This window comes from Micromys minutus (assembly GCF_963924665.1).
Source record: "Micromys minutus genome assembly, chromosome: 13".
NCBI classification, from domain to species: Eukaryota; Metazoa; Chordata; class Mammalia; order Rodentia; family Muridae; genus Micromys; species Micromys minutus.
Genome location: NC_137982.1, coordinates 5284652 through 5296930, shown reverse-complemented (window position 1 = coordinate 5296930; position 12279 = coordinate 5284652). Strand labels below are relative to the sequence as shown.

The 12279-nt window shown below is 38.4% G+C and overlaps 1 protein-coding gene across 2 annotated transcripts in view; it reads right to left on the bottom strand.

Annotated features, from left to right (window-relative positions):
• The window catches only part of SETX (senataxin), a 48197-nt gene that overhangs the window by 33914 nt on the left and 2004 nt on the right, over positions 1 to 12279 (bottom strand). For both annotated transcript variants that reach the window (XM_080927467.1, XM_080927468.1), the window contains exons 3-7: positions 10246 to 10435; positions 7543 to 7753; positions 4450 to 4559; positions 1659 to 1878; positions 888 to 1007 (exon numbers count right to left, since the gene is read on the bottom strand). In XM_080927467.1, coding sequence (XP_080783593.1) covers positions 888 to 1007; positions 1659 to 1878; positions 4450 to 4559; positions 7543 to 7753; positions 10246 to 10422 — 838 coding nt within the window. In that variant the 5' untranslated portion in view covers positions 10423 to 10435. The remainder of the gene's footprint in view (positions 1 to 887; positions 1008 to 1658; positions 1879 to 4449; positions 4560 to 7542; positions 7754 to 10245; positions 10436 to 12279) is intronic.

Sequence of the window (12279 nt, the reverse complement as noted above, 5' to 3'; positions counted from 1 at the left end):
AGGTTCTGACATGCTTGGTCTTTACTGATGCATTCCTTTTTCAGGTCCCCTACATCAACTTCAGGCTTCCTTTTCTTTTGATGAATGGGATGGACTGGTGGGCGGGGGGTGCTGCTAGGTATTTTTTTTTTAAAGTCTCACAATGTAATGCACGCTGGCCTCAACTTCATGTTCTTCCTGAATTAAGTTCCTGGCTTCATTTTCCAGGTACCTAGAGCAGACTGTGATGATGAAAATGTTGTGGGTTTATACTGTCTAGTATCCACTGACTTTGAAAATATGGCTTCTGGGAATGAAAGCCTAGATTTTTTTAATTTTAATTTTCAGTCTAGTGGTTAGGCTGGACAGTGCCACCCTAGAGAATCAGAGATCAATAAAGTAGTAAGTAAAGGCAGACTCTTAAGATTAGCAAGGCTCTTCCCACTATTAAGTGACACGCTTTTGCAAATGGATATCCCAGAGACTGGTTTATATAATGGAAAAGTAAGCTAACTTCTCTGGACTCATTTCCTCTAGCAAAGATAGGCGCTAAAGGTCTTAGGGGACCTTTGCAACTTAAAGTCTGAATCTATGACCTAACTCAGTCCCTGGGTCACACTGTGCTAGAGCACTTCCTCAGCATGCCTGAGGCCTGAAGGTTCTTTTCTCCTAACTCTTACAACCCCAATTCTTATAGTGACGCAAACTTTATTTTTTGGCTTTTCAAAACAGGATTTCTCTGTGTATCCCAGACTGTCCAGAAACTTGCTCTGTAGACCAGGTTGGTCTCAAACTTCTAGTGCTGGGATTAAAGGTGTGTAACAACACTCTGCCTGGCAACACCAACAATTTTAAAAGTACACCATCATAACATTATTCAAAAGCATTTTGCAAGCAAAGTATATTACCATCCGATTGTCTCTCCATGGTGTGAAGAATGGACTGCATAAAATCATTTTGTTTGTCTGAGCCCAGCAGCAGTGAATCCATGGCTTGCTCTTCAAGAATAGTCAACAACATGCAAATACCTGTAAGATTATTCCAGTTTACAGATTAATAAAACAACACTATGCTAAATGGTTGTTTTTAGCTAGCAGAAAGAATGCAGGTCAGGAAATCAAAGCAGAACAGATTTAAGCCACCCCTCCCACCCCCCAGCTATTTCAGTCTGAGGTACTTCTGCACCACTCCCCAACAATAGTATTTGATGCCTTCTCTGTAAAACAGGTGAGTGGTGGTGGCCTTGGTAGAAAGTGACTTCTAAGATGACTATCACACAACTTGATTTCACAAAACCTAAGATGCCACAAACATTCATACATGTTGTATATAGTTCATATACCTCTAAGAGGAAAACTGCTACCAGCATATAACTTTAAGGCACAGGAAATAGGGACTTGCAAATATCTCTCACCACATGGAAATATTTACACCACTAAAATAAACAAGGTAATAATAATCACACTGACACTTCTACTTCAAACAAAAGACTTACTTGCCAAGGTTTAAAAATGTATCTGGAAGGCATCTAGAATAAATGATATTTAATAAAATACAAAATACTTAAGCTACCAAAGGAACAACTAGGAACCATGAAAGCTTATAATAAGGAAATTGCTCAAAGATTGCTTTGTACTCAGAATACTAGAGAAGACATGTCCATGTAGAATAATACTCACCTAGCCAATAGTTTTTGTAGTTGGTAGTATCATACATGTGTGCAGGCAAAAGGATCAGTTTGCCTTTTTCAAGTACAGAAGATGTGTAAATGTCTGGACTTTCCAAAAGCCCCAACTCAATGACTTTAAAAAGGCAAGTTAAAACTTCCTGTAAGTCGTAATAGTCATCTCTGTCCACTTTCCCCAGGTTTCTTGCAGTCAGAATAGCCCATCGCCGAACCTAAGAAATTGTATTATAAATAACATTATAGGTTCATTAATTCAATGAGCAATGAACAAAGAAAATCTTCTGGTTACATATTTCTGTAGACTGATCAAAGGGCATTATTTGATCCTGATTCAAGCAAATGAAGTCATTTATGAAACAATCATTTTCATTCATTTAAGGACTAGCAGAAACCTGTCCTATGTGAATATCTATTTAACATTATGGTAAGTATTTGGTAATTTTTCCCATTCACGCTATCAATCTTTTGTGCTCACTAACATTTTAGGTATGTCTATTAGAGGCAATCCACTGAAGACTTCTATAAGCCAATCTAGTCTTTAGCTGATAAGTTCAGCTGGCTTGATAACACAAAATTGCTCAAACCTATTTTTATGCATGAACTGTTTCCTTTAATACTTTTTTAAAAAAGATTTATTTAGCCATTATGTATACAGCATTCTGCCTGGAGGCAAGAAGAAGGCACCAGATCCCATTACAGATGGTTGTGAGCCACCATTTGGTTGCTGAGAATTGAACTCAGGACCTCTGAAAGAACAGACAGTGCTCTTAACCACTGAGCCATCCCTCCAGCCCCTCTTTAATACCTTCTCTTTGAAAATTTCATAATTTTACAATATATCTTAGTCATTTCCATCTACCACCACATCCAACTTCATTTACAGCCTACCTCCTTTTTCAAAATAATCCACATTTGCCACTGCCCTTAGGGTGATGCCTTCTGCTTGTTTACTCTCTCAATCCCATTAGCATTTTGGGATACCTAAAGCAAGTCACTGACATGGTCTTATTTGCTCCAGTGAAGTTGTCTGTATTTTATCTTAGACTTCTTACATCCATTTTAACACTACCATCCTTCATACACATCTCAAATCTTTAAATTTTATCTTCTTTCTAGGATTTGTTCAATCTGGTCTTCACTGAGTAATACATTTTCTAAAACATTCATATGCACCCATTTTTATTACCACATATCCTAAAGTCCTTTTCCCTTAAGATATAATCTTCTGTTTATCCCCAGCTGACCTAGAACATGCTATATAGCTGAGAATGACCTGAACCTCCTGACTCCCACGTGCTATGTAATTATGTAAGTGTACACTATTACCATGTCTGGTTTGTATCATAAAAGGGATCAACTTCAGAGATTTATGCTTACTAGACAAGCACTCTGACTGAACTACACCCCCAAGGATTCAGTCCCAAAGTCAGTAAGCAGCAGCAAACAGGTCAAGGCTGCATTTTCCTCCATGAACCTCAAGAGGCACAATTATAAAGTCATCACTTATCACACTCTCCCATTGCTGGTCCATAGAAACACCTAGCCTGACTACCTCATTTCCTCTTCGGGGACTTTTCCTACCATTTGTTTAGGAGGAAAAAAAACAGATACACCATCATTTTGACTAAAAGCCTATTACTAGGCTCCTTTCTCTTGAGAGAAGGTCTCATTTATAGCTGACTGTCCTGAAACTGTATAAACCAGGCTGGCTTTGAACTCAAGAGATCTACCAGCCTCTGCCTCCTGAATGCTGAGATTAAAGGCGTGTACTACTACTGCAGTATGTTCTTTCCCTGCTGCACAAAACAAAAACACAAAACAACTTTTCTTGCCATTATTTTGGCAGAACAGACCTTCTCAGCAATTACCTTACAATACTGACTCTAACTGCTAGTGTACATGGAACTGTACCTGTAGGCCATCTCATTTCATGGTAGGCTAGTACCTGTTTCCATGCTTAGAGGTGATCTCTGCATCTGTTCTTGTCCACTCTCTGAATGTTATCTTCATCTCTAGCACTTAGAAATTTTTCTTGCTCCAACCTATTCCCTACAATTGCACCCTCTTCAATCCTACTTATTAGCAAAGTTATTATCTAAAATGCCATTTCCACGTATCTCAGCAACAAAGTGAAAGAAGCAGAACTCTTCCATTAGTTCAGTTTGAAAATATGCTGGTTAATTTTATCAACTTAACACAAACCTATAAATACTTAGAGGAAATTTCAAATTAAAGGAAAAAAAATCCCTTAAGTCTGGGGTTACTGTCTTAATGACTGACATGGGAGTGACCAGCTCACTGTGGGTAGTATCTCTTCTCCCCTGGACAAACAGCTGATTGTACAAGAAAATAGGCTGAGAAAGTCAGTAAGTAGTAGTCCTCCATGGTATCTGCTTCAGTTCCTGCTTCTACATTCCTGATTTCCTTTGATGGACTTTGATGTAGCAGTGTATTATGAAACAAATTCTTTCCTTCCTTCCAAACTTTCTTTGGCCAGTACTTTATCACAACAGAAACCCTGACTGGCACAGACACACAGAAAGACTACTTCTCTGCTTGTCTTTTAAAAACTCAAGTATCACTCATCGGCAAGTATTCTCTCCTGTCCTCTTAAACTTATGACACTCCCAACCACATAACACCCTACCTAAATGCACTAATATAAAAAGAGTAAAAACCTTAACCAACATTTTAAACAAAACACACTGAATCTTTAATTATTAAAGTTACCTAATAGGTACAGAGTAAAGCCAATGCTAGCACTGCCTCTCACCCATACTTACCATTTCATTGGGATGAACCAGAAACAAATAGATGCCTGGATATTTGTCAAAAACCTGAAAGGAGCAATTGTTTTGTTCCATTCGACAAAGTGCTTCCACACACAGTTCATCTAAACAGAAAGACAACAAATGACTAAATTTAGAGCTTCAAGAGGTCCTAAAGACTGGCTCTTAGGTTATTTTGTAAATAAACATTAATCATTTTTAAACAAGTCATTAAAAATGCTGATGCTGTAATTGTTGGTTAGACGGTATATACCTGCTTTTTTTTTTTTTTTTTTTTCTTAAGTGCTGGAAATCAAACCTAGTTCTCGAGGCACACCAGGCAGCTCTCTACCACTGAGTTACATTCCAGTTCTGACAAGACTAGTCACTGTGATCATGCATGGAATGTTCCCCTTATTTTAAATATACTAAAATATGTATTTATATTTTATGTAATTATCTACAAAAGTGTGTCTTAGGAGCATAGTTACAGGTCAGTGTCTTGTATTTGATTATTTGGTCCACCTGGACTGGCGTTAGAAGAAAGGAACCTTCTCCTCCTAATAAGTCACCTCAATTGCATTTATTGATCAATTAACTTTCTCTATTAGATTTAAAAATCAATTTTAATTTGTCAAGCTTCAAAAATAGTATACTAATAACAGCTAGCTTTGGAAGGTGATTTATGACACAGTCAGCTTAAAAGAACAACTGCAATACTATTTTATACAGGAAAGCATAAACAATCTTCAAGATTATATACTGTTATGGATTTTTCATTTTATGTATATGAATATTTTGCCTGTATACGTTTGTGTACCACAAAGATATGTGCCCACAGAGATCAGAAGGGAGTGGGATGTCAGATCCCCTGTGTCTGGAGTTACTGATAGTTGAGAGCTGCCATGTGGGAGCTAGGGACTGAAGCTGGGTCTTCTGCAAAAGCAGGAAGTGCTCTTACCTGCTGGACCATCTCTACAGCCCTGGCATTAACAGGTACATTTTCTTTAATAAATGTTTAAAGGGCAGGAGGAACTGCTCAGCTGTTAAAAGCACTGACTACTCTTCCAGAGGACCTGGAATTTGATTCCAAGCACCTGCATAGTGGCTCACGGCCAACTTTAACTCCAGTTTCAAAGGGTCCAATTTCCTTGGGTACTTGCACATATGTGCTACATAGATATACATGCAGGCAAAACATTCATACACATAAAAAATATTAAATAAAAATGTTTAAAAGACTTTTAGTTTAAAATAAAGTTACTTAGAATTTAGCAATGTATCTAATGAAAAGTAGAACTTGGTGACACAAGCCTATAATCCCAACATCCCAGAGAGAGGTGGATCTCTATAGAGATCAAGGCCAGCATGATTTACATCGTCAGTAACAGGGTAGCCAGGCTACAAAGAAAGACCGTTTCAAAAAGACATTAATAAAAGATAAAAAAGAAAAAACATCACAATAAAAAATGCATAAAGTGTATATTTTATAGAGCAACTATGTGGTCTCATGTCACATGGAAAAAAAGGGTACAGACAAGCCTGGTGGCACAAACCTGTAATCCCAGCTTCTGGGGAGGATGAAGTGAAAGGATCTCAAATTCAAAGCAGGCCTAGGCTACAGAGTGAATTTAAGGCCAGCCTGGCAACTTAGTAACATGCTGTCTCAAATAAGACAATACTAAGAAGGCTAGAGAAGGGCTGGAAAGATGGCTCAGTGATTAAGAGCACTGGCTGTTCTTCCAGAGGTCCTGAGTTCAATCCCCAGCAACCACATGGTAGCTTACAACCATCTGTAATGGGATCTAATTCCCTCTTCTGGTGTGTCTGAAGACCGCTACAGTGTACTCATACATAAAATATTTTTTTTAAAAAAAGGCAGCTAGGGATATAGAGTGTTTACCTAAGGTGTGTACAAATCTGGGTTCAATCCCCAGTACAGCACCAAAAACAAGCAAAACAACCTCCCCCCATGTGTGCAAGTAGACTATTTCAAAACAACCCTCTGCCATATGTGCAAGTAGAGTATTTTGGATTAAGAAAAAAATATAACCCAACTCAATGTGTTGTCCTTAGTCACTCTAAAGCAAACTGGCCACATACCACATTTGTAACTATTGAGAATATATGTGCTAGATACTACTATATATCCTAATGTGTTCTTTACACCTGGTAAATATATTGGCCCACACTTTTTCCAACTCAGGAGGCTAAGCTAGGACTTTGACTTCAAAGCCATCCTGGAATGACAGAGATTCATAGTAAGAAATGCAAATATAGCAAAACTGCTTATTGTAGAACCTTTATGGATGGGTATAGCATACTTGATCTAATTTATCTGAAAACAAATTATTAAGTATCCTATATATTAAAGCCAACAGATTTTCATCTCTGATAAACAAATTGTACCAAGAGTCCCACACATACACTAAATTAAGTACTCTGCCAATAACCAACACCCATAAACTCTATTTTTTTACATATATTATGTGGGGTGTGTGTGTGTGTGTGTGTGTGTGTGTGTACACACTAGTATACTCCCAAGTACATATGTACATCACATGACTGTAGGAGCCCATATAAGCCACAAGAGGGCATCAAATCTATAGTTATAAGATATGTAGTTTTGAGCCACCCAATGTGTTGGTAACCAAACCCAGGTCCTCTGCAAGAATAGTAGGGGTTCTTAACTACTGGGCCACGTCTCCAGCCCCAACAGATCACAACTGTGTTTAAATATTTTATGTGTATAAGTTTTTGTATGCATAGGTTTGTGTACCAGGTATGAGCCACCATGTGAGTGCTGGAAACTGAACTCAGATCCTCTGGAAGAGCTGTCATGCTCTTAAATACTAAGGCATCTCTTCAGTCCCAACTCCAACTCTTAATAGAACTTATACATGGGGTGTGGGGGCCTGGATAGATGGCTCAGTGGTCGGGAGTGCCGACTGTTCTTCCAGAAGTCCTGAGTTCACATGGTGGCTTACAACCATCTGAAATGGGATCTGATGCCCTCTTCTGGTGTGTCTGAAGACAGCGACAATGTACACACACATATAAAATAAATAAATCTTAAAAAAAAAAAACTTATGCACTCAAGATACTCACTAACACGCTCATGCAGAAGCAAGTAAGGGTATTTCAGTATTTCAAAAAGAGGAACTCGAAGCTTATTTTCAAAGTCTTGGCCACTACAATCAAACGGTTGTTCCTCTCCATTGTTGTCTACTATGTATAATTCATCATCATCTTCAGCTTCTGCCTTCATTGACTTCTCAAAGTGACTTATGAGGCGTAAGGTTTCTAGCTCCCATAAAACCTGCAGAAAGATGAAAACAGGCAATGTTTTGTATCTTAACAAAATATGCTATGTGTGAATCTTTCCTGTGGAAAGCTTTTTTCTTTTATGTTTAGAAAATTAAAATTGCATGGAGGTGATGGTGCACACCTTTTATCCCAGCACTCAGAAGGCAGAGGCAGGCAGATCTCTATGAGTTCAAGGGAAGCCTGGTCTACAGACTGAGTTCCAGGACAGCCAGAGCTACACAGAGAAATCCTGACTTGAAGGGGGAAAAAAAGAGAGAAGCTTAAAGTAGCACTTATCACGGGACATAGCTACAGGTTTGGTTTCTACCACTGCAACAAAGTGAGTACTTAGATTAGTAAGTCTCATCCACTGTTTGGCTTCCCAATGCAGGTAAAAGTTGTTTACATGATTTCAGTCCAAAACATAATACATACATACATATATATGTATATATGTATATTATCAGAATTTAGTTTAAAAAAGCAAAAATAGTTTTAAGAGCTGTAATGCAGCTCAGTTGTTAAGGTACTCTCCTAGCAAGCATGAGACCCTTGTTTCATGCCCAGCATAGATAGACTTGAGTGTGATGGTACATGCCTAAAACCCAACCACTGGAGAGCTAGAGGCAAAAAGGACCAGAAGAGCTCAAGGTCATCGCCAGCTATACAGAGAATTTGAAGGCAGTGTGAGCTAAACACCCTATCTCAAACAAACAAACAAAAATTTCCCTTGACATCCACAACTTAACTATATAAGTTGACAATAAAGTTTAACTTTCAGCCAATCTTTGGCTTTTACCATGCCTTCCTCACTAAGCACATCTAGCTTTTGCCTGAGAAATGATGTGCTATTCTTCCTTTTATTTAAACACTGTGTACCACTATATGTGGACTAACTTCAAAATGCTTATCTTGGGAACTAAGGAAGCCTAAGGAGATGAAAAGAGGAGATGTCTAATTAATGAAGTATGCAGAATTCACACATTTACTGATTAAAGCAACTCCTGCTTTATATGAATGTGATTCATGGCACTCCAAAACAGTTACAATAGTAACTTCAGTAATGGGTGATCACAAATCATCAAAACATATGACAATGAGAAAGTTCAAAATAGGAGAATTACAAAAGGCAACACTGAAACAGGATGTGATGAGTTCATGCTCCTAGAAAAGTGGGATTGGTGAGATTTGTTAATAAAGATTCCAACCTGTAAGAGTGAAACAAGACACACCTATATGAACTAAAAAAAGAAAAAAAAATCCCCAAACATGGCCCTTTAAGCCCGAGTACTGAGAATGAGAGAGACACATTATTACCCTGCCTTCCTGCTACACATCTACTAACTATAAACGATTCCAAATGAAATGAGAAGCTGTTGCTGCTGCTCCTTTGTCAAATACATGAAAGCAGGCTATTCTTGTCTTGTACATGCTTGAAATGCTAGTAGATCAGAAGTTCAAAGCCATCCTTGGCTACTACTTAGCATGAAGTTAGTTTTTGGATTTTTTGGGTTTTTTTTCCCAAAAGAACAAAACAAGGGGTGATGGGTAAGAGGACACTTTTCTTTAAATTTAAAAGTTTATACACAAATAGGTTGGATAGTTTGAATATAAAAACTAGGGATGGGGAGATGCTCAGTCAGTGAAGTGATTTCCTTGCAAGCTTAAGGAGCTGAATTTACCTCCCCAGCGTATGTAAAGAACTGGGTGCACAGCACCAGGCTAAGACAGGTGAATCCCTGGAACTTGGTGGTCAGTCAGCTTACTTGAATTATTCAATAAAGAGATCCTGTCTCAAAAACTAAGGTGGAGCTCAATCAAGGCAGACACCCAACATCAATCTCTGGTTCTTTCCCTCCCTCCTTCCCCTCACCCCCCACACACTGGGCAGTGGTGTGTTACACATTTTTAATCTCATCACTCCGGAGGCAGAAAGAGGCAGATCTATGAGTTTGAGGACAGACTGGTCTACACAGTGAGTTCCAGGACAGCCAGAGCTACACAGAGAAAACCTGTCTCAAAAAAAAAAAAAAAAAAAAAAAAAGGATGCATATGCATCACATATACCAAAAACACTTCACAATCCTTATATAAAATGTATGATTCTTACCACAAAGTAAACCATCTCCATATATAGTACATATATTAAATAAATGTAATAAGCCTAACATGCTTACATCTAGTAAGCATCTCAATATAAAAAAGCTTTTTATTTTTTGGAAACCGTCTCACTATGTAGGCCAGGCTGGCTACAACCTACAATTATCCTGCCCTACTTACTGAGTGCTAGAAATGATTTTGTAAAACAGTTTTGTAACAAAATAACTGCAACTGACAGATCATAAAACTGTACTTTCAAGTTTCAATTTAAGCCCATCGATAAGTATTCACAGCAACTGTTATATACTGGGATGTTAGGCGCTAAAGTTGTACTAGATTTCAAAGCTTTAGTCATAGCATCATGTTCATGAATGCTTCCAACAGTAAGAATCTACTGCAAATTACCTCATGCAAGAATGGCACCTCATCTCTGGCTCTGTGGTATTCAGCCACACACTCTAAGCAGTAGCAGAGGTCTTCATCAGCTGTTTGAAATTCACTTGATCCAGTGCTAGATGCATAGCACTTTAGGACATCAATGGTGGAAGAACCACCTGGAGTACACCAACAGCATGTGCTCATTCTGTACCTGTAACTAAAAAGAAATGAGGACACTTAAAAGAGAAAAATTAACATTCAAGACTTACTTTTTACAAAGAACAGGAATACTTTCTACTTATTCTAGACGTTGCCTCCACAGCCAAAATAGTTTGGCCCATCTTCACTGACTACACCCAAATCTGAAAGCAGGGCAGAGGTGAAGATTAGTGGCACAGTACTTGTCTTAAATGTAATCCCTGGGTTTGATGCCCATTCCGATGTAACTGCATTAAGGTCTTTTTATTACAAGCTCAAGCTTGGGCTCCCCACCAACCCTGACATAGCAGGAAGATAGAGCCTTAAGCGTAGTTTTAAGCAAGTGTTTATAGAGGCAAGAAGGGGGAATCTAGCCTGGTATACATCTGACTGGGGGGAGCCATTATGGCCTTTAATATAATTGATTAGTGCTGGAAGCCAAGCCATAAATTTAACTTCTGCTTTCCTCCTGATTGGTGGTTGTTAGGAGTGAAGTCCAGAGGCAGGCTTGTAACCTGGAGGTGCAGATTTGTTGGGAATAACTTGGAAACTGATGTTAAGACACAGGTCTTGTGGGGGAGGTGGTAGCCTGAAAACTGGTACTGGCCTGTTAGTTAACTTGAGTTCAACCTTAGATCAGGTTCCCTAAGATAAAGTCTGAACTCAGAGAAGATTCAGTCTCTCAATAGGTTAAGACAGGCAAAATAAAGGGTGAGCCTGGGGCACCCAGCATTGCCAGGTGTAAATGAAAAATCTCAACATATCTAGAACAGGGTAAATACCACTAAATAAGCCATATAATAAGTCAGCACAATTCAATTACAGTAATACAAGTAAGTGAATAAATAAATGAAAGAGAAGAAAACACCTTCCCTAAGAATCCCAAATAACCAGTTATTTCCTGTTGCAAGAGGGGGAGCTTAATCTCAGGCATGCAGAGTATATAGCAGACTTTTTGTTTAATTAGGGGTGGGGGTTGGGGGGAGGTCTTTGTGTAACCCTGGCTGTATAAGAACTTTCTGTAGACCAGGCTGGCCTCAAACTCACAGAGATCAACCTGCCTCAACCTCCCAAGTACCGAAATTAAAGACTGCACCACCACTACCAGGCTATGGAGTGGACTTAAGCCACCTCCAAAAACCAGAGAGGTATAAAACACACACACTTTCTAAGGGATGTATAAAACACACACACTTTCTAATGGATATAAACTATAGCCAAATGAAGAAAAAAGTTACAAGTATCTTTGTAACGTTCTTTGAATTCAGTCCACAAATTCCATGGCCCTAATCCATGCATTTTCCTCAAGTGGTATCACTCTTTAGAGAAAAGCCAATCTGTGAAAGAAAAATTTACTCAGGCATAACACATATCTGCATACATTATACAAAGACAATATATTTATTAGTAGTACTAAATTTCATTAAAAAGGCAGTTATTATTTTTTTTAAAGGTTTTGTTTCTTTTCACTGAGAAAGAGTTGTTATCAAAGTCTAGGAGTATAATCAGAGCCACTGAACACCTGCATGTAGCAATGTGGCACTCTAAAATGCAGAGTCCATAATCTCTGCTAATAAGAAAACACTAAGATAGACATGCTTGTAATCCTAGCACTCCTGAGGCAGGGACGCAGGGATCTCTTTAAACTCAAGGCCAACCTGGCCTACATAGTGAGTCCCAGGATAGCCAAGGCTATGTAGAGATCTTAATAAAAAAAAAAAAAAAAAAAAAAAAAAAAAAAAAAAAAAAAGGTAAATAAGTGACACCTTTCTGAGGCTTTAAAAACAAACAAATGTATAATTACTGCTCTCCCAGAGCACCGGAGTTCAATTCCCAGCACCCATGTCAAGATGCTCACAACTT